General features: G+C 43.2%; 1 protein-coding gene across 12 annotated transcripts in view; it reads left to right on the top strand.

Annotated features, from left to right (window-relative positions):
- Positions 1 to 22,704, top strand: part of LOC137300980 (probable beta-tubulin polyglutamylase) — a 273,624-nt gene that overhangs the window by 171,846 nt on the left and 79,074 nt on the right. For all 12 annotated transcript variants that reach the window (XM_067970292.1, XM_067970294.1, XM_067970290.1 and 9 more), the window contains exon 5: positions 3,464 to 4,107. In XM_067970292.1, the coding sequence (XP_067826393.1) occupies positions 3,464 to 4,107 (644 nt within the window). The remainder of the gene's footprint in view (positions 1 to 3,463; positions 4,108 to 22,704) is intronic.

Raw genomic sequence — 22,704 nt, 5'->3', positions numbered from 1 at the left:
AGGTCTGGCTCTAATTTTTAGACTGTGCCCCCTACTCCTAGAATCCCCAACCAGTGGAAATAGTTTCTCTCTATCCACCCTATCTGTTCCCCTTAATATCTTACAAACTTCGATCAGATCACCACTTAACCTTCGAAACTCCAGAGAATACAACCGCAATTTGTGTAATTTCTCCTCATAACTTAACCCTTGAATTCCGGGTATCATTCTAGTAAACCTATGCTGCACTCACTCCAAGGCCAATATGTCCTTCCGAAGGTGCGGTGCCCAGAACTGCTCACAGTACTCCAGGTGCAGTGTAACCAGGGTTTTGTATGGCTGCAGCATAACCTCTGCCCCCTTGTACTCTAGTCCTCCAGATATAAAGGCCAGCATTCCATTAGCCTGATTGATTATTTTCTGCACCTGTTCATGACACTTCAATGATCTATGTACCTGGACCCCTCGGTCCCTTTGGACTTTCACTGTTTTTAACTTTTTACCATTTAGAAAGTACCCTGTTCTATACTTTTTTGATCCAAAGTGGATGACCTCACATTTGTCTACATTGAATTCCATTTGCCACAGTTTTGCCCATTCACCTAATCTATCAATATCGCTTTGTAATTTTATGTTTTCATCTACACTGCTTACAATGCCACCAATCTTTGTGTCATCGGCAAACTTAGATATGAGACTTTCTATGCCTTCATCTATGTCGTTAATAAATATTGTGAATAATTGAGGCCCCAAGACAGATCCCTGCGGGACTCCACTAGTCACATCCTGCCAATGTGAGTACCTACCCATTATCCGTACTCTCTGTCGCCTTTCGCTCAGCCAACTTCCTAACCAAGTCCGTACTTTTCCCTCGATTCCATGGGCTTCTATCTTAGCTAACAGTCTCTTATGTGGGACCTTGTCAAATGCCTTCTGGAAGTCCATATAAATAACACGGACTGCAGCGGTTCAAGAAGGCGGCTCACCACCACCTTCTCAGGGATGATTAGGGATGGGCAATAAATGCTGGCCTTGCCAGCGACGCCCACATCCCATGAATGAATTTTTTTTTAAATGTTGTACGGCCTGTCCCACATAACTGTGACTCTGCACCCCACCCAAAAACCATGTAATCTCCTGGGAGAGGTGAAAAAACAGGTAAAAATCCAGGCCAAGCTGGTGGAGAAAAATCTGGGAAATTCCTCTCCAATTCCCTTTGGAGACCGAAACTAGTTTAGGAGATCACTCTGGCCCTGATAACTGTCAGCAATACCTATCTTTTGTATGAGGTGCTCTCCACCCCAGCCAGAAACAGGTCCAGCTCTCGCTTGAAGGAATTCAGTGAATCGGCGTCCACCACACGAGCTGGCATCCTGTTCCAGAGGTCCACTATTCTCTGGGAAAAGAACCACCTCCTGACATCTAACCTAATTCTGGCCTTATATAACTTGAAATTGAAACCTTATAATAATGTGATCACTGTTGCCCAGGTGTTTTCCTACATGGAGACCTGATATGAGGTCAGGCTCACTACCAAACAGTAGATCTCGTGTATGATTACCCCTGGTTACCTCATTGACATGCTGAGTCAGGAAACAGTTCTGTGTATTTCCAACAAATGATGCAGCTGCATTTCTTACCACAACAGAGGGTAAACACTACAATTGGCCCTAAGTGTCCCTGAGCTAAAAAGGGAGGATGAATCTAGTAGTGTTCCCATGCTTTATAACAATCCAGTGTTACTTGCTGGAAAGTGCAAGTGAGCAACTATGGGGTGAGGATCAGACTCAGATGTGATGATCCCTGGTCAGATAAGCCTACCAATAATCACGCATCAAGTGGCCCACTTTGATGAGGTACTGGAGGACAACCCAGGATAAATCACCACTTTTTTAAAGGAAGGAAAGAAACTGGGAAAATTGCTAAATTCATCTCTTTACTTGACTGGCTCATTTTAATTGTTTGAAAAAGCATGCATTCCGATTAATTTGAAACGAGGAAGTATTTCCCAAAATAAAATTGTGACAAGTGACTAAACATTTCCTTGGAATCACATTTCCTCTTTGGTTTGAAAATACATTTTTAAAAAGTTTTGTAAACCGAGCTAATTTCACATTCCAGGAAGTTGCAAAGAGTATCAGTTCACTAACAGGATTATCTATCAAGTTGAATTGTAAACCAGCAAAATTTGTGAAAAGCTTTCTTTGATTGAGAAGTTTGAATGAATACATAACACAAGAGCTTTCATTCAATGCTGGTTCTCTTTTGTTTCCTCCTCAGATTGTAGGCTTTCATATTTATTTTTCTTCTGAACATTATGATGTCCTATTGCTGTTTGTAAATTTTTGGATACAAATGCAGGCAATAGAGCAATGACCTTCTCACCTGATTAATTGCACATTTCTAATGGGTTTAGGAAGCAATGAAAACTGTTTTTGTGTGGGACCCATGCAAGTACAACCAGGTCCCATTTTTAGTGGGCCTTCTAGACTGCCAATCTCCTGCCAGCTGCAGGAGACGCAAGCTTCCAGAATCGGCAGCACTAGTGTGGTAGTTGGTTCCATGTCCATGATTGGCAGTGATAGAACGCAGATATTTGAGCATGTCAGAATGGTTAAATAAACATACATGCAAACACACTGAAAATGATGGACAGAAACGACCTACACGGTCCATCCAGCCTGCCCCATATAATTATGAGGTCGTATGCATCACGATACATACACTCCCCACCCCACCCAGAAGCCAAGTAACCTCCTAGGAAAGGCCAAAAAACGGATAAATACTCAGCCCAATTAGGGGGATAAAATCTGGATAATTCCTCTCCAGCCCCCTTAAGCAATCGAAGCTAGTCCAGGTGATCACTCTGGCTCTGATTAATGTATTACGGCACCTACCTCCTGTACGAGGTGATCTCCACCCCAGCCAGAAACAGGTCCAACTCTCTCTCAAAAGAATTACTTAAGCCAATGATTAAAAGGTGACTGATCCAAAGTGTGATTGTGTTACAGCCAATCAGTAAAATATGAAGCACACAATGCTATATGAAAGACTTTATTTTTTATATAGATAGATTGTAAAGTCAAGGGCAGTGCAATGGCACAGGACGTTGGAGTCAGAACACACTGTAATACAGAGTGGTAGGATGTGGTCTTCTACAGGGGAAATTACTGATCTCCGCTTTGCCATTGTGGGGAGATGCCATTCAAAGGCCAGATGCTTCCCTCAAGGAAGGAAACAAAACAAGAGAGTCAACCTGAATCACTATCTTGACACGTCACAGCAGCTGATATCAGAGTAGCTTTGGAAGCAGGTCACCTGGTCAGGGACGGTGGAGGGAACCCCAAGAAAAGTTGAGAGAAAATACTTTAAAAACAGGGAGTCTCACCTAATAAAAAAAATGAAAAGACTACCAATGCATTAATTGACATGTTCTGTTATGCCAAATATATCAAGTGTTCAATGTCATCTTTTTGCTTGCCAGCCATTGCAGTGAGCATAATTGGAGTTCGCCAAGACGCCTTCCTGGAAAGAAGTCTATCTTCTCATCGGGGGACGAGGATGAGGCTGCAGGAGAAGAGGTTGACGTTGAAAATTTAAACCCTGCAAAAAAACAAGCACTGGAAGAAAACAAAGAAACAACATGGGAAATGGCATTTAGAGAACCCACAACAGTACCATGTGATCCCAATATGGCAATTTCCCTAAGCTCCCAGAATGAACCCCTAACAGTGAAGTCAAAGACCGCAAAACAGAGGGAGAATGAACTGAAAGCAACAAGAGATATGGAGACAGTCAAAACATGTGTCTCTGCTTTCAGAGCAAACGCGCATGAAGTGAACCTCAGTGAGGATGTCCAAGATGTGCCACCCCAAGAAATAATTTATCTGACTGATGACACTGGGTTAAGAAACAGTCAGACAAGTGATGGCACTGAAGCCCAAAGGGACCAGTTTTTAGCAGATTCTATGAATGTACGCACAGACAGAGGTGCAGAGGGCAAGAAGGAGACCATGACAGTAAAGCCAGAGGAGAAGAGAAAGAAGAAGAAACAGGCACGGAATCGAGCAGTACAGGCTGTGCGATGTGAGGTTGCAAAGTCTCCAGCATCCAATCCAAGCAGTTCAGGTGTGCTTACTGTTAGATTTACTCACCACGAATTCCTCTGTATTCTTTTTGCGTTATTCCTCGCCTTTGTCCTTGAACTCCTCGCAGTGTATCTATTTGTGCTGTAGGAGAGCAATACACAAACTGGGTAAGGGACCAATTCAGAATTTGTTCATACCAATCATATTTCAAATACAGTAATTTTATACCTGTTTATATTTTTACCACATTACAGAGTACAAATAAACCCCCCCCCCAAAAAAAATCTCAAATCTCTGCCCCTCTGGCTTCAGCCTCTTGCTCATCCCTTCTCTCCCTTTGCTTCACCATTGGAGGTCCCTCCACTTCCTTTTTAAGACCCTCCTTAAAACCCACCTCTTTGATCAAGATTTAGGTCGCCTCTCCTAATCTCTTCTTGGGGTGTCAGTGTCTCTGTGAAGTGCCTTAGGACATTTTTCTATGTTAAAGGCGCTATATAAATGCAAGTTGTTATATTTATGGTAGCCCACTCTGTTAATTACACAAGAAATATCGAGTAAATCGCACAAGTAGGAACTTCTATGTCCTTGGTTTGAATTCAGCTCAGACTGAGCACTCCTGCCTGATGTCTCTTGGGTGATTGTCAGGCTCCAAATTAAAAATGAGTTTGAGTAGTTTCAATCCAGTTCCCAGTAGGAATTATTTCCAGTGCAAAAGTTTCCATAATTCAGTACAAAATTGTTAATCCTTAGACCATAATGATTCCTACTGTGAGCTGTTTTGGTTTTCAGGTAAATTGTTGAGGCAGTATGGAAGGTTCTTCAGCCTGTATGTATCTAGGCTATGCTTAAACTTGTGGGAGTGCTTAATGGCCTCTGGCAGATATCGCTGGATATCCATTACTGGTTATCCTGACCAATTTTATCCCTTCCTGACTTGGGGAAACTGAAGCTGACTGCAGCAGTCAAATCCCACTCTTGCTGAGTTTGCCTGATTTAACACAGACCAGGGAGTGAAGCTGGGATCTACCTAGTGGGACCATAGCCAGGTATACTGTGTATGCACTTGTTGTTCACTTTGTAATCTCCTGGGGAGATGCAAATGAGCACTGTTCCTGCTTCAACCTGCTTGATTGCTTCAGGAATTCTTGAGTCAGTCATGTGAGATCGAGATTCCTGAAACTTTTGCGGGAATTCCCACCCGCAATAGCATTCCATCCCTTGGAGCAGCTCTGCAAGTAGGAGCGAGGAGTTTCGCCGAGGTAATGTGAGGGAGGAGAAGTAGAATAGCAGTGGGAATTGAAGGGCAAGGGGGTAAGAAGTGCCAGTGTGAACTGAGAGGAGAGGAAGATGAAAGGTGCCAGTATGAACTGAGAGAAGGGGCGATGACTGCCAGTGTGAGATTGGGGGGTTGGGGGGGACACAGGGGGGGAGATTAGTAACCAGAGGAGAGTTCTGGTGTGAGCTGAGGAGAGGAAAAACAGTGCCAGCTTAAACTGGGTGAAAGATGACTGCCACCATGAAGCAGATTGTCATCTTAAATTGAGGGATGAGAGGGAGAAGAGTGCCAGTATAAGCTGAGAGGGGAAGGAAACTGTAAACATGAAGTTGGGGGTGGGGGTGTGCGGATAGATAATGGAGTGCCGATATGGACTGAGGGGGAGAAGAGTGGCTATATGAAATTGAGAGAGTGGGGAGAAGTGTGTCACTGTGACAACCGCATTAACAATATTAAAAACAATTTAACAATTAGATTTAGTAACAATATCATTACAGATCCACAATAACCCCCAATGTCTCCACATGTATTGAGAGTAAATCCCAGCGACTTTTGTTACAGTCTTCCACTATACAGGAATAGGATTTGGGTACGCCTGCAGCTTAATGTATGACAAACTCATGCCTCCTTCACTTTCATAGGCCTATATTCTATACTGTTTTTAAGTTGTCAGTGTTTTTGAGGCTGTTGGTCAGCTCTCTGCTAGTTTTCTGAGTTGCCTGCTCATCCCTGTTGATGCTGCTTCATTCTGCGACCTTATTCAGTAATGCAAGAAGCAATTCCTGGTCTTGTGATGCACCGGGAATGTCAATCTGCAGCAGAAGCGATTCCCAACAAAGCAGCAATTTCAAGGAAGAGCTGCAGCCAAGAGGGAGGGAGCAGATCAGAAAGATAAAAGTGTTACTGTGAATCAGGTGGCAGTGGGGTGGGGGCAGGCATGGTGATAGATGTTTCCTCTGTGAACAGGGGGGAGGTAGTTAGAGGGAGTGTCTCTGAATGAGAGTGAGTGACTGTTGGGGAATGGTTGGTCTGTTGAATATGTATAAATCCAAAGGGTTATTTTTCCTATAATTTTATAAATTAAAAATCTATCAATTGTGAAATGAAAGGTGCTTAATATGAACTCAAACGCACCATTTTTAAGGCAAAAAGTCAAAATCAGGGAAGCACGCCCTACGTGCTTCAGGATAGACATTTTAAAACTTGCTGCCTGCACTCCTGCATCCTGTTGTAACGGCTGAGTGTCCTAATATTAGGTGAGCTATTGGAGGGTGTTTATGATAAACACGAAGGAAATCAGGAAAAAAATGTACATTGATGATATTGAGGGAAGAGGCAGTGACTGCTGGACACAACAGGGCCCTGTGTCTCCATGGAGGAGGTTACCTTATTATATTTACCGATGACACTAAGCCAGGTGACTTATGTAAGGGAAACTGATGACACGAGCAAAATTGGGAAAGAAAAGGAATTTTAGTGTGATCATTGAAAATCTCCAGTGAAAGTGATGCTGTTATTCGCAGGGCTAATCAAGCGCTGGGCTGCATCATGTGGGTACTTGTAAGTTGAAACATATTTTAACCCTATGTAACTCATTGGTAAGGCCACATTAAGAATATTGTGTGCAGTTTTGGGCACCTTACCTTTAAAAGGATTATTGATACATTAGCAAGAGTTCAGAGAAAAGTATGATTGAGATTTAACACTTTAAGTTGAGAGAGATTCACAAAACTGAGCCTATTTTCACATTGGAAAGCAAATTGAGAGGGGACATGACCCAGTTTTTTGAATGGCTGGAAGTTAATGTTGATGTAAGCAGGTTATTTAACTTAACCATAATTGCAGATCAACAGGACACAAGTACAAAACTAACAATCGTAAATTGAAATAGAGATTAGAAAATTTTTATTTTTCTCCCACAGAGTAGTGGATATGAGGGTAAATTCCTCAATCCTGGGCTCCCGATGAGAAAGGATCTTGAAGGGAATGCAGGCCAGAGGATCAGAGCTGCAGCACTATCTCTGACCAAGTTACATTCAAGTGCAGCTCCTCACTGATATAGGATCAGGGAATTTACCCTATGTGGGACTGACTCCTGACAACAGCAGTTAATACTATGCTAATTAACTCCTTCAAAAAAAATTATTATAAGTTTAGGATTAATTATACAAGTAGAAATAGATAATCAAATACTTTACAGAATATATTGGTTGCTGGAATGATAGAATTATAATCTATGGAATGCAAAATAGTTTGAATGGCCAGCCCCCATCCTCTACTCTCTGCAAACATCAGCTCATCCAAAACTCTGCTGCCTGTATCCTAACTCGCACCAAGTCCTGCTCACCCACCAACCCAATGCTCGCTGACCTACATTGGCTTCCGGTTCCACAATGCCTCCTTTTTAAAATTCTCATGCTCTTGTTCAAATCCCTTCATGGTCTCACCATTCCCCCCCACCCCACCCCACCCCACCCCATCTCAATCTCTGTAATCCTTTCCAGCCCTTTAACCCACCAAGAACTCTGCATTCCTCCAACTCTGGCCTCTTATGCATCCCCCATTCCCTTTGTCCCACCATCGGCAGCCATGCCTTCAGCCGTCTTGTCTCGGTCATGGTTTTTGTCTGATTACACTTCTGTGAAGTGCTTGGGACATTTTTTTCTATGTTAGATGGAATTTGTTGCTGTTGAATCAAATATCATGATTAATGGTTCCGGGGAGGGGGAGGCGGGGAGTACTGGCCATTGTCTGCTATGCCTCCCAAGATGAATTGAGATGGGAGGAGGCTCGTTTGGAGTATAAACACCAGCATAGATCAGTTGGGCTGAATGGCCTATTTTGTGCTGTAAATTCTATGTAATTCAATGTAAGTGACCATCCATCAGGTGTGAGCCTAGATAGTGAGTGTTGGCCAGCTGTTTGATTTGGGGGGGAACGTCCAAAGTCACACGTGCCATTTCTACCAGGAGTTACTAGGAAGTGATAAGGAGTGGGAATTCTGACATATTTCGCCTACCCTAGCCTAAGGACATTTAGACCTATTATATTGTGCCTGGGCACTGCTGTATACTAACACTGTTCAGATTACTTGCTGCTAATCCACATACCCACTTTGTGCTTGGATTAAAGCAGCAGGTAGACAGACAGGCTACCTGACCATGTTCAGGTTGGTGAAGCCTCTGCCCTTGTGCAGTTTTCATAGAATCTTACAGCACAGAAGGAGGCCATTCTGCCCTTCGTGCCAATGCCAGCTCTTTGAAAGAGCTATCCAATTAGTCCCACCCCCCTGCTCTTTCCCCATAGCCCTGCAATTTTTTTTTCCTTCAAGTATTTATTCAATTCCCTTTTGAAAGTTACTATTAAACCTGCTTCCACCACCCTTTCAGACAGTGCATTCCAGATCATAACTTGCTGCGTGAAAAAAATTCTCCTCATCTTCCCTCTGGTTCTTTTGCCAATTACCTTAATTCTGTGTCCTCTGGTTACTGACCCACCTGCCATTGGAAACAGTTTCTCCTCATTTACTCTATCAAAACCCGTCATGATTTTGTTAGTGTTGTTGGTGTCTCCTGCAGCCAACCGTCCTGATTTTGCATAGGATAGGCTCTTCTTCCAACCCTAACCCTCTCATTAAGTAAGTCGGCCACATTCAAATCATTCCCTAACAGAGTCTCAGTAGGCACGGATGCTGAAACTCCTTGCGCACTCGTACTTTGGTCAGGGGTATATCTACCGCCCGCCTCCCCCCCCCCCCCCCCCCCCCCAAACCCAAAACCCTGATTGCGGATAATCCTGATCTTTTTGATCACTTTAGCACCAGATGAAGGCAAGGGAGTACACAATAAATGGGAGGATACTGAGAGGTGTAGAGGAAGTGAGGGACCTTGGAGTGCATGTCCACAGGTCCCTGAAGGTAGCAGGACAGGCAGATAAAGGTGGTTAATAAGGCAGTGGGATACTTTCCTTTATTAGCCGAGGCATAGAATATAAGAGCAGGGAGGTTATGCTAGAAATGTATAAAACACTGGTTAGGTCACAGCTTGAGTACTGTGTACAGTTCTGATCACCACATTACAGGAAAGATGTGATTGCACTAGAGAGGGTACAGAGGAGATTTACGAAGAAGTTGCCAGGACTGGAGAATTTTAGCCATGAGAAAAGATTGGACAGGCTGGGGTTGTTTTCTTTGGAACAAAGGAGGCTGAGGGGAGATCTAATTGAGGTATATAAAATTATGACATGACTAGATGGAGGACCTATTTCCCTTAGCAGAGGGGTCAGTGACCAGGGGGCACAGATTCAAAGTAATTGGTAGAAGGATTAGATGGGAGCTGAGGAGAAATTTTTTCACCCAGAGGGTGGTGGGGGTCTGGAACTCACTGCCTGGAAGGTAGAGGTAGAAACCCTCAACTCATTTAAAAAGTACTTGGATGTGTACTTGAAGTGTCATAACCTCCAGTGCCATGGACCAAGTGCTGGAACAGTGGGATGGGCCGAATGGCCTCCTTCTGTGCTGTAACTTTCTATGATTCTATGAGGCGGTACCAAATGAAACCCCATATCACACAAGCCTTCTGTTTTTCGCTTGTTCATTGTGTTTGGGCATGAGAACTGCGCTAGATTCCCTGTAGCCACAGCAGTTTGATGTCTCGTGGTGGCAATTGGCCTCCTCGAATGCACCCCAGACCCTCTCTCGGACCAGGGGTTGGTGCTTTGTAACCCACTGCATTGCATTTGAAGCAGGTTATCGGGATGATCACGTTTCATACATTACAACAGTGACTTCAAAAGTACTTCACTGGCTGTAAAGCGCTTTGGGATGTCCTGAGGTCATGAAAGTCGCTATATAAATGCAAGTCCGTCTTTCTTTTTGATCATCTGGTTTAGCGAGTTGACAGCCAGCAATCCAGTGTGGATGTGGACACCTGTCTTCCCACCTGCTCATCAGTTTCCCTGCGTTCACAAAAACGATCAGCATGCTGGGTTAGCTGGCTCAGAATTGTGCATTCAAACAATCTTAGCTTAAATGACCTGGAACTCTGATCATCAATTGACTTAGTTCTTTAGAATTGGTTACATTCTGTTTCAAATTTGGATCTGCCATCGATACCTTCTCAGGATCAGTGGCGTCCATAAGCAGTCTGAGTGCCTTTATATGGGAGTAGATATACTATTCTACATCTATTTGTACAACAGCATAACCCAGGGGTGTGACAAAAGTACCCCCTCTTGTGCCCTGAACCGGATATTTGTATCTTTCACGTTACTTTTTCAATCTCTCTGAAGGCAGAATGAGCAAAAACTTGGTCACATTTATTTTGCGAAATGTACAGAACAGCAGTTATGATGAGACTCACTTAATTCAATCAATACAGCTTACCTTTGTGTAGTACTACAAAATAAAGAACATGCCACACTTACCCACCTCAGTGGGTCATCTTACTTGACTTAAACAGAAAAACCCTCCCCTGCATTCTAACATTCACGCAGCCTTTACTGGGCCTGTACCTGGCAGCTTTCTGTTTCAAAGCCCTCACTGACTATGTAGCACCTTGTTTCAATAAGCTCCCTGACTGCTGGTGTCTCTGTGCCTTTTATTATTTTTTGCCGTTCAACAGCCAGAAAAGGAAGGCCTGCCAAGCACCTGGGATCAGCGACTCTCCAACACAATGCTTGTGAAGAGATTATCGAGACAAGCTATGGAGAAACAACATCAAAACGAGCTCATTAACATCTTAACTAGCTTTTATCACAGAGCCGTTTCTTCACTTGTGGGAATATACAAAATTAAAAAATGTTAAATAATGTTAAAAAATCTAACATTAAAAATAACTCTTTATCCAAATCCTTTCTGTGAAAAAAATGGTCAAAACATCATTAAATATGGACTACAATTTCCAAATATCTTCCTGTTCTATTGCCAGCTCTCTTTAGGTATTGTTGGGACCTTTCTGTAACTTTTTAAAATTTTGCCTGCTCGTAGTCACAAGCAGGGGGAATCATATTTTAGAATCTCATAATTTGCACTGTCCACTGTCCCCACATGTGAGAACAATAAGTGTCACTACTAGCCTTTCAACACAAACTTCTTTCTCTGAATTATGATGCCTTGCTAACAATTCAGAAGGCTGTAGGAATTCACCTATGCCAACTCCATGGTATAAGATTGAATTTAGTAAAGTTATTGTCTCTCCCAGGAGATTACACGGGGCGGGGTTGGGGTTGGGGTGGGGTGGGGGGTTGGTGGAAGTGTTTAGTCATGATGCTCCAGCCATCATGGTGTGGAGCAGGCTTGATGGACCAGCTGGTCTTTCCCTGCCCGTCAATTCTTTATGTTCGGATATTTATGAGCTGAACCAACTGGGACCCCCCCACTCACTAGGCTCATAGTTGATGAGCTTTTCTCTGCCAGTCCAAATGCCGGTTGGTGCTGCTTCTCCCTTTCCTCTGCCTTCTGCTTGCATAGAGCCGCCACACACACTCTGTGTCGATGCTCTGTTTAATCCTTATCCTGCTGGAGCTAAGTCTCCTCATGCTTGTGCTGCTCCTTGACAGCCTCCAATTTAAGATCCTCTAACTGGTTTGCATATTCTTTATCCTTTTCTTCAGTGGACAAATGGGCTCATTCTAGTTTTCTGCCTTTGTCTTTGAGACCTGGTGCTCTTTTTTTCCCTGCTGTTTGATTCTGGTTATTTACTTTGATCTAAAATTTGAACATCCTGCTTTGATATTTTAGCCCAACTTCAATTGCTACCAGTTGTTGTGATTTGGACTTTCTCCCAATGCTTTCTACATGCTCTGCAAGTGTTGGTTTCCATAGGTGAGCCTATTCTCCCTAGGATCAGATTCTTGACCTTCTATGCAAAATATCCAGAATATAGCATGCCCAGGATGACTTGTGAATCCTTTCATGGTTGGTACATTCACTGGGTTACCCATGGAACTTTTCCAAATCGGCAGGAAATAAGATGCCAATGGATTATATGGCTGAAAACTACTGATTCATGTTTATTAAGAGTTGGAACAGATCAATCAGCAGCATTAATATATTAATAGAATATCTGATTTTTCACCATTACCAATCAGTTCCAAAACAATAAAAGAACTGACCTCTAGCAGTACTCTGCAGTAACTTTTGGAACTTGGATCACATGATGAAAAACTTTCATGAAAAAGACACTTAATGTGGTCCCTATAGCCTGCAGCACATTTAGTGATAAAGAGAGAACGGAACTGGAGAACCTAGATTGCCAGCCGGATTATATGCCTTTCCTTCCTTTGAAATCAAACCGGTAAAAAAGCCGCCTTCACAATTAATCAACACTGTCAATCAAAAATAGATTTCAAAGGCATCAGGGCATTCTCTCAAAATCTTGACGAGCAATTCACTCAACTTCAGGACAAATTAAAACTGCAAGAGTCCTGCTCATCGGTCTCCCTAATGGCGCAGCTGCACAGATATATACAACTGCAGGTATATTCAATTGATACCCTGTGATCAGTATTAACTACGCCTATTGCCTGAGTGGGATTTTGTCTTTCAACAGTCAACATGGACAGGTGAAACATTGCATCTGAGACAGGTATTTCTCCACCTATGCCACCTCATACAGAGAAACAGAAAACAAACAAAAGACAATTTTAAAAATTGTTGCAGTGCAAGCAAGCTACAAATTCCAGACAATATACAATGCAGAGATTCTTCTGATCTGAAACAGTACAAATTTCTGACATCTCCATCACCCTTGCTGAGATTAGCTAACCCATCACAGACCAGGGATCAAACCTGGGATCTCCCTAGTCTATAATGTCAGTTCTGCAGAAGGCAGTGAATTTATCAACCAAGCCATCAGGGCACTGACTCTTGGAGGTTCCACAGAAGATTAAATGGACTGGGTAGAGATCATCATAGGATAAATAGTGCATGGTCTGCAGATTTATTTTCTGTCGGAGTCAACCCTGTATGGTAAAAGGAGTGTAAGACAATTGCCACTTACAAATGATGAAGTCATTCGTGGTTTATTATATCTGACCTGCAGCTACAATAATGAATGTTGTCTCACTTTGAATATTCTTTGTTCATACAATAAGTACAAATTGAGACACACAAATTATCATACAGGAGGGAATTGGATAAATACCTGAAGGGGAAAAAATTGCAGGGCGACGGGGAAAGAACAGGGGAGTGGGACTAATTGGATAGCTCTTTCAAAGAGCCGGCATAGGCATGATGGGCTGAATGGCCTCCTGTGCTGTATGAGTCTATAATAGGTTGTTTAGATTGTGAAATGCACAATCTGAACCAGTGTAAAAAAATGGACAGGCAATTTAGTATTTCTAGGATTTTTTTCTTTGTAATACTTAAGCTGCTTTAAGAGATTCATAAATGTTTATCAGGAAGTCTTCAATTTTGTATTTTCAGCATTGTGTACTTGCATTTTGTAAATGAAAATGTGTCCTTTTTAGTTGCTGATTTCTGGATCCAAAGATGAAAAATGTACCTGTTTCAAACAAAGCAATCAAAATTTGACAAGTGACTGTAAGCAATTACACAATTATATCTTTGATCAAATTATTGATTCTGGAACCATTTACAAAATAAAGTTGTCTTCAAATTCTTCTTTATGGTTTGCATTTATATTTTTTAACTATACATTTCACCTTTGGATCATCATATTTTTTCCTTTCATTTATTTCTACAACCTTTCCGGGCTTAAACTTTTAAATTTTTTGTTGCAGTTGTATTACCATACGTGAATACACTACCTGCATAGTGTATAGGGTATAAGGTACAGGCTACAGAGTGATATCTTGAGCATCTTCATGAGCATCTTGTCAATGACCCTGGAGGCTGATTTTGGGAGATGGCGGTGGTGTTTAAATACGCTGATGCCCTTATCCGTTGTGTCAATGTTTGGCGGGTTCTGGTTGTATCACACCGCTTTATAAATTGTCGTATTGGGATGGGTTGAAACTTCCTACTTTCATGGTGTACAAGCTATGTAAGAATGTTGCAGGGCAGGGGCCTGATTCAGCTTCAGTGAGTAGCTGATTTTCATGGATTGGGCTGTTTTCCATAAGGCCTCCACTGACATTTAGCAGTAGGCTGAATCTCTGGGTGCGTAGAGTAGATGTACAAAGATTGTGCCCTCTCCTGTACAGCCCATAGCATTATGCCAAGTCTCCTGAGTTCCACTTGTGCAGCCAGGTGGGGGTATGGCAAGTCCATAGGTTATGCTTAGTTTGCCTTTAGGAACATAAGAAATAGGAGCAGGTGTAGGCCATAAGGCCCCTCGAGCCTGCTCCACCATTCAATAAGATCATGGTTGATCTTCGACCTCAACTCCACTTTCCCACCCAATCCCCATATCCCTTGCTTCCCCTAGAGTTCAAAAATCTATCAATCTCAGCCATGAATATACTCAATGACTCAGCATCCACAGCCCTCTGGGGTAGAGAATTCCAAAGATTCGCAACTTTCTGAGTGAAGAAATTCCTCCTCATCTCAGTCTTAAATGGCCGACCCCTTATCTTGCGACTATGCCCCCTAGTTCTAGACTCTCCAGTCATGGGAAACAACCTCTCAGCATCTACCCTGTCAAGCCCCCTCAGAATCTTGTATGTTTCGGTGAGATTACCTCTCATTCTTCTAAACACCAGAGAGCATAGGCCCATTCCACTCAATTCTTATAATGTCTGATAACTTATTGCAGGTTGAGACTGTTTATCACTTTTCAAATGGATTCCAATTCTTCGTCGAAAATGGTTGTTGGAACATTGAAGCTTTGTCACAGGGAATGATTGAGGCATCTTTTAGGGGAAAATTGGATAAATATTTGAAGCAGAGGAAGGTACAGGGATTATGAGCAGAAATCAGGACATATCAGTATCTTTTCTAGGAGTCCTTGCTGAAGGTTGGAGCATTCAGCCCATTGGTTGTTACTGGAGGTCAGGCGGAAGAGGATCGTCCATTTGAGCAACCTTTCCTCGAAGTTCATCTTCCAGTATAGCCTTCAGGAAGGCAGATTCTACTCTGCCAAATGCTTTTTCAGAATCGGCACAGCACAAGGGCTGGTTCCTGCAGAATTTTTTTGAGGAGACACCAGATATTGTCCGAATATCTCCCACTGAGAAAATCTGCCTCATCTCTGTGCAAAAGTTCATCCTATAGTTACCATGAGACTTGACTTGGTTGCTGTAACTATAACTGAAGGAAATAAGTAACTGGGATCAGCTGGAAAAACAAACAACAAAATAGCAAGCATAGACTGAAGTACAGACAGGCTGTTACCTGTGTGAAAGATGCAGCAAGCCATTTTAGCTGTGAAGTGATACCGCAGGTATATAGCTAACTTCCAAGTGAAAATCTCACACCTAGGATTTGCCTGATGCTGGCAGCTCTGAACACTGTCTGTCCATCCAAATAAATGAACATAACATTGTTAATCACGCTGCATTATTAGTCACATGGCTAACAAGGACCAACTGGAACAACAACTTGTATTTAAATAGTGCCTTTAATGTCGAGAAACGTCCCAAGGCACTTCACAGGAGCAAAATCAGACAAAAATTGACACTGAGCCAAAGGAGGAGATACTAATCAAAAAGCATCCATTACAAAGTGTATTTAATTTGAAATGACTCACTAATTGTTGCAATAAAAAGTTTAATGCAGATGAAGTAACTGTAAACACTACAAAATTCAAGTTCTAATTGAAATGATAACTAAGTCGAAGGCTTGGGCACCTTAACAAGCCTGGAACTCAACTGATGAACTGGCATAGTTTGAGTTGTCAGCTGCTGAGGTCGACTCAATTCCAAAACATTTAAAAAATGTTGTCCATAGGCATCACCACAGTGTCTCTAGAAAGTATTTTTTTTTATTTGTTCATGGGATGTGGGCGTCGCTGGCAAGGCCAGCATTTATTGCCCATCCCTAATTGCCTTTGAGAAGGTGGTGATGAGTCACCTTCTTGAACCGCTGCAGTCCGTGTGGTGAAGGTTCTCCCACAGTGCTGTTAAGTAGGGAGTTCCAGGATTTTGACCCAGCGACGATGAAGGAACGGTGATATATTTCCAAGTCGGGATGGTGTGTGACTTGGAGGGGAACGTGCAGGTGGTGTTGTTCCTGTGCGTCTGCTGCCCTTGTCCTTCTAGGTGGTAGAGGTCGCGGGTTTGGGAGGTGCTGTCGAAGAAGCCTTGGCGAGTTGCTGCAGTGCATCCTGTGGATGGTACACACTGCAGCCACAGTGCGCCGGTGGTGAAGGGAGTGAATGTTTAGGGTGGTGGATGGTGTGCCAATCAAATGGGCTGCTTTGTCCTGGATGGTGTTGAGCTTCTTGAGTGTTGTTGGAGCTGCACTCATCCAGGCAAGTGGAGAGTATTCCATCACACTCCTGACTTGTGCCTCGTAGATGGTAGAAAGGCTTTGGGGAGTCAGGAGGTGAGTCACAAGCTGCAGAATACCTAACCTCTGACCTGCTCTTGTAGCCACAGTATTTATATGGCTGGTCCAGCTAAGTTTCTGGTCAATGGTGACCCCCAGGATGTTGCTGGTGGGGGATTCGGCGATGGTAATGCCGTTGAATGTCAAGGAGAGGTGGTTAGACTCTCTCTTGTTGGAGATGGTCATTGCCTGGCACCTGTGTGGCGCGAATGTTATTTGCCACTTATCAGCCCAAGCCTGGATGTTGTCCAGGTCTTGCTGTATGCGGGCTCGGACTGCTTCATTATCTGAGGGGTTGCGAATGGGACCATGCGAATTTATGCTCCACAAGTTTAGTGTTGGTGCAAAGTCAAAACCACTTTGCTAAACTTAGAATCAGGTGTGAAGGCCCGAACTGACTTCTAAGTGAAATGGAATGAGACTCTGAAGCTCCAATTATAACCTAACCCACCTGGTGGGAACAGGGCAGGTACAGGGACAGACACCTGTATTACACCCTGTCAGTTGGGTGGAGATTAAAATTGGCCGGGGTATAAAACGGACATCCGACCTGAACCCAGATTAGGTTAAAATCGGAGCTTGCGTCTCACTCCATTTTATTTCAGTATTAAATCAGGCTCTGACCCCAGATTCAGGCGACATTCACACGATACCTGCAGTGCCTGTGAGAAGCAAAGCAGCTTTGCCATAACACTACTGTTGTAATGTAATGCACTCCAACACATTAAACCTTTTAGTTGAGGGAGCTGGTTTAAAAAAATGCCAACCTAAGTTGTAACATAGATCAAGAATACTATTAGTATTGGGAAAATAGCAAAGAAGGTTCAGGAAACAAATGACAAATCTCTCGACCTTGAGATCAACCTCTGAACCAGAGTTCACCATCAGCTTTCTCCTAACAAGAAAAATATTGAAAAGCAAGTTTAGAACGGACACATGCTCTCCTGGCAGCGTGGTGGTCTCTCACCTCTCACTTTGTTCTTTGGACTAATTTTGCAGGTTTATGGGGAAAAAGCTGGGGTGTGGGACGAAATTGGACAGCTCTTTCAAAGGACCGGCACAGGCACGACGGGCCGAATGGCCTCCTTCTGTGCTGTAAGATTCTATTCAATGATTTAGTACAGTCTGGAACCAGATTGCAAAATCTGACTCGCGGGCTTTACTACCAGTTGATACACATCCAAAACCCCTTACAAAGAAAAAAAACAGGAGCGCAAGCAGGGTCTAGACATCAACAACTTAAAAGAGAAGGTAAATCTTTTACAGAGACCTGCATGGACAAGTCTTCCCTCTTTCTAAGTCAGTCCATGACACCACCGAGGGGGGAGCTGCCCATTGAATCCTGGAGTGGCTCTTTTTGAAACAACAGGGGATACGACTTTAAACAGACCTGAGAGCTAAGCTGGGGCTGCCCAAAGCTGGAGACTATACTACCAATTGGGGATGCAGATATCCTCATTTAGACCCTTGAGGATGAACAGGAATCTGCAAGTAAGAAAATTGACAATATTTTAAAACATTTTTAGCTATATATATTATATCAGTGTATAAGATTAGGGGATATCTCGAACAAAACAGACTCCCCTTAGATTTAGCTTCCTTTTAAAGTTGCGATTTTAATTTTGGCCCCTTTAAGATAAGGGTCTCATTTTTGCCAACACTTAGAGCCTTTTGATATTAGTTCTAAAACGTGATTTCTTTTACATATAAATTGCATTGCTATTTAGAGTAGGTAGACTGGTGCTGAACATCTGTCATAAATATTGGTTCAGTAGTTTTTTATTATTATCCCTTTCCCCAACCTGAAATGATTGCAGCATTTAACCTTGAAGGTAAATGTCACACATTGAGTCCTTCCTGCCATAACATAAATTCATTGTATATCAATTAGATGCACTTCATAAACTTTGACCTCCTACAGACATACTGACATTGTTCTACCTCCAACCCATGAAGTTAATGTTACTTTGACCCATGAAGTGATGACTCGGTTTGATTAAAAGCTGTAGCAGGAGGCATTTTTCCAATAGAACAGCACTGTTTCAGTTCACTTTTCCCCAGTCAAAAGGTGAACACGCCCTCCTTCAATTCAGGACCTATATTTGTTTACTTTTAATCTTTTTTAAAGAGAAATAACAGCATGCTAGTTCCTCGTGAACACTTAGTTGGCAATGTCCTGTCCAGTGTTGGACTAAGTTACACAGACTGCAAAATACCCAAGTTTCAGAACTGGCCTGTGCCGATTTAGTTCATCTCAGCTGGGGTGACGTTGGAGGAGCTACAATGGCCCTCAGCACACCCTGGGCTAGCGGGGGGAAAAAAATCAGCTGATAGTTCCACACCTGAGCAGTGTCCAGTGTAGGTGGACGTCAGGTGGGGCATGAACGGGCTCAGCTGCCATGTTCCCCCCCCCGCCCCGGGGCAAATAGCTTGATGGCGAGGGGGGGAACCGGGAGATGGGAGGAAGCGATTGGAAGACGAATAGAGAAGTGATCGGGAGAGCGGGGGGGAGCCCCGATCGGGAGGATGTCGAGTGGCAGCCAGTGGGAGTGCTCCTGTACCTTCTGGCTCCACATTCAGGTAAGTAATTTCTTTTAAATTTCCCATTTTGGTGGTAGCCTCCAGTGGTCCCTTTAAGGACTGCCGGTTAGGCTGCATGTAGACCACGTTTTCCTGAACACAGCACGCCCAGCGTCGGCTGTGTTCAGGGCTGCCCACTTTTACAAAGGGGGTCTCAAACAAGCAGCAGGCCTGTTTCACACCTGTTTCACACCTGTTTCAGGCGTGGGCCCTTGGAGGCCTCTATTTCTGCCTTTGGCGGGCAGAGCACTTCCGGCGCGTAATGAGTGCACACACCCTGCCTGCCATATTGGCTGGTTAGGCATACATTTGGCGCCTCAAAAACGGGCGTGGTGCCATCGAATTTCATGGGCCTTGTGTCTGAGTGGGCCTGAATGTAGAATGGCGCAGGATGTACATTTTGCCGGCAGGTAATTCTCCCCACCAGCAGCACAGACAATGTAAAATGACCCCTTGTAAGTCTTTCTCAGCATTTAATCCCACAATCAGATTTCTTACTCCCGGAGGTTAATTCGATAATGGACTTGGTCTTACATCCCCATCTCGTTTAGTCTTTGGTCTGTCACATATTAAAGATATTGTTGGGTCACATTGTCTGCTGCATCCTTAGTCGGTGATTCAGTAGTTTTGTGATAACCTTATGGAGCAGATCCAATGCCGAAAGGAAGCAATAAATATCTGTACCGCCCATAAATCGCTTTGAATGAGCATAACTTGAAAGTTGCTTCATTTAGTTTCGGTTCCCAGAAATATGGGAACATATTTAATTTGCTACATTATTTTGCATTTCTGTCTGGGTGGAAGATTAAAATGTTCCATTTTTGTAATTCTGTCTGGATCTCCAGGTGCAATTTAACATTTCTTTTCTTAATAGTTACTAATGAGTTCACCCATTCTGTTGATTTATTTGTTTTCTTTATGATCTCTATATCATCCATTCTACCTAACTCCATTTTTGGTTGTTCCCACATTGCAAATGGTACTTTTCTGCATGACTGGATCCCAGATCTGCCATTCTTCTGGCAAACATACCCCGTGTCACATTGTGCCTTTACTCTTGAATACCCTTTTCACTAGACTGAGCTTTTCACTAGTGCTGAGACCTACAATTTCCATAGAATTACATAGAATGTACAGCACAGAAACAGGCCATTCAGCCCAACTGGTCCATGCTGTCCTTCATGTAGCACACGAGCCTCCTTTAACCCACTCTTCACCTAACCCTATCAGCATAACCTTCAATTCCTTTCTCCCTCATGTTTATCCAGCTTCCCCTTAAGTGCATCGATGCCATTCGCCTCAACTCCTCCTTGTGGTAGGGAGTTCCACATTCTAACCACTCTCTGGGTTAAAAAAAAAGTTCCTCCTGAATTTTCGGTTGGATTTATTAGTGACTATCATATTTATGGCCCATAGTTTTGGTCTCCACCCACAAGTGGAAACATCTTCTCTACATCTACCCTATCAAACCCTTCCATAATCTTAAAGACCTCTATCAGGTGACCCTTCAGCCTTCTAGGCTGAGTAAAGGAGGCCTTCTGTTCAATCTTTCCTGATAGGTATAACCTCTTAGTCCTGGTATCATCCTTATAAATCTTTTATGCACCTTCTCCAGTCCCTCTATATCCTTTTTATTTTATGGAGCCAATTATAACAATTGGATAGACACCAGCGTTACAAATGATAACTAATATTTGGTAATGCGCGTTTCCTTGCAGTGATATGTCTGCTCCCGAGCATCCCATTCCTTTTATCTTAATATCTTGGAATTTCATTCTATTCTGTAATCTCAGGCTGACATGACATTACTTGTGTTCTCAAATCCAATTTAAATGGTATAATTGCATCATTCAATTGTTTGCCAGTTTGGTAACACCCAAACTCTCTCAACTACATCCACATAAATATCCTCTAGTGACTTTCCTCCACACAGTGTACCCTTGGATTCTACTTGTTTTGCAATGTACAGAGTTTGAATAGTGGTTATTTTAGCTGCATCTGGGTCAGTGCAGTAATCCCACTATTTTCTCTATACTGTCTCCTTTAACTTTGGTAGATAGCATTTCAGATTTCTGATTGCAATATTTGTTAATTCCATAATTGAGGCTCTTGGCAGAACTGACTCACCCATTACTTCTGAGAATTTTTTTCAGACTGCTTTCCTGTTTGGGCCATTGCCATTAATCTGCCATTTGTCCATTAACAAGTCTGCTTCTTTGCAATCCGGACTAGGCCCTTCACTGAATATACAGCATTCAGAATACTAGTGGCTAAAATTCAGGGGGTGCAGAATGGTGAGGTCGGAGGCGCCCCTGATATTGGGCATCAGACCTTATTGTAATGGAGCCTGCGTGGGCTACAGCCCACCAGCTAAGACTAGAGAGGAGTGGTAAAAAATTAGGCTGCTGCTAGTGCCCCTCCTGCTCCTCCCATCTCCACATTCAGGTAAGTTGCTTACCTTCTTTACTGCAGGCGATCCCTGGGGCTGGTTTCATCTGAGTGCAGCCCGTGATCGTGCTGGCTGCCTCAGGGCAAACCAATCCTGGAGAGGGAGCCTCGAGCAGGCATTGGGCCCCTTGCTTGCACATGCAAAGGACCTAATGCCTGTTTCAGGCTGAGTAAAGGAGGCCTCTTGTTCTTATAAAATATGGCGGGTGGCGTTCTTCCGGCCGGAAGCGAGTGCGCGCTTCCTGCCCGCCATTTTTGGGCCTTAGGTGTCTGCGCAACACCCGAAGAGCGGGTGCTGACCAACGCAATTTCTAGGCCTAGATTTTCAAATGCTGTGAATGAATAAATACGATTCTACATATCCCTGAGGCCTCAATAACCCATATTCAAGTCAGGTGGCTGTTTAAGGCAACAAGAAAAAAACTGATCCTGTCCGTCCTGAGCGTAATGCATTCTACTCCTGTTGGGGGTCATGTACCTCATTAAAAATTAGTATTTTTAATAAAGATCGCTGCCCCAGACTTTCTTCCTCTTTAAGATGTAATAATCTGCCCTCCATTATCAGAAGGTAACACAGGCAGCATATTTTCAAAAAGAACAATTATTTAATAGGAATGTTTACACCCTTGTGATAGAAATAAAATTTGCAATGGGCAAGTGTGAAATACCTGTTTACATCCTATCCACTGTTCACTCACAAAATGGTTGCTTGAGTTATGAGGTAACGCACATTTGCCCGTTATATATCCCTCTGTGTCTCCTATTGACTGACGTACTAGAAGTTGTTATAATGTGTAAGCTACAGAAGCATGACAATCTCTGGGTTTAACCACACTGCTCGAGCTCGAGTTTAATACAAGCCTAGATAAGGCCCTGGAAACGAG

The sequence above is a fragment of the Heptranchias perlo genome, chromosome 32 (assembly GCF_035084215.1).
Source record: "Heptranchias perlo isolate sHepPer1 chromosome 32, sHepPer1.hap1, whole genome shotgun sequence".
NCBI lineage: Eukaryota > Metazoa > Chordata > Chondrichthyes > Hexanchiformes > Hexanchidae > Heptranchias > Heptranchias perlo.
This window is presented reverse-complemented; position numbering and strand designations above follow the sequence as displayed.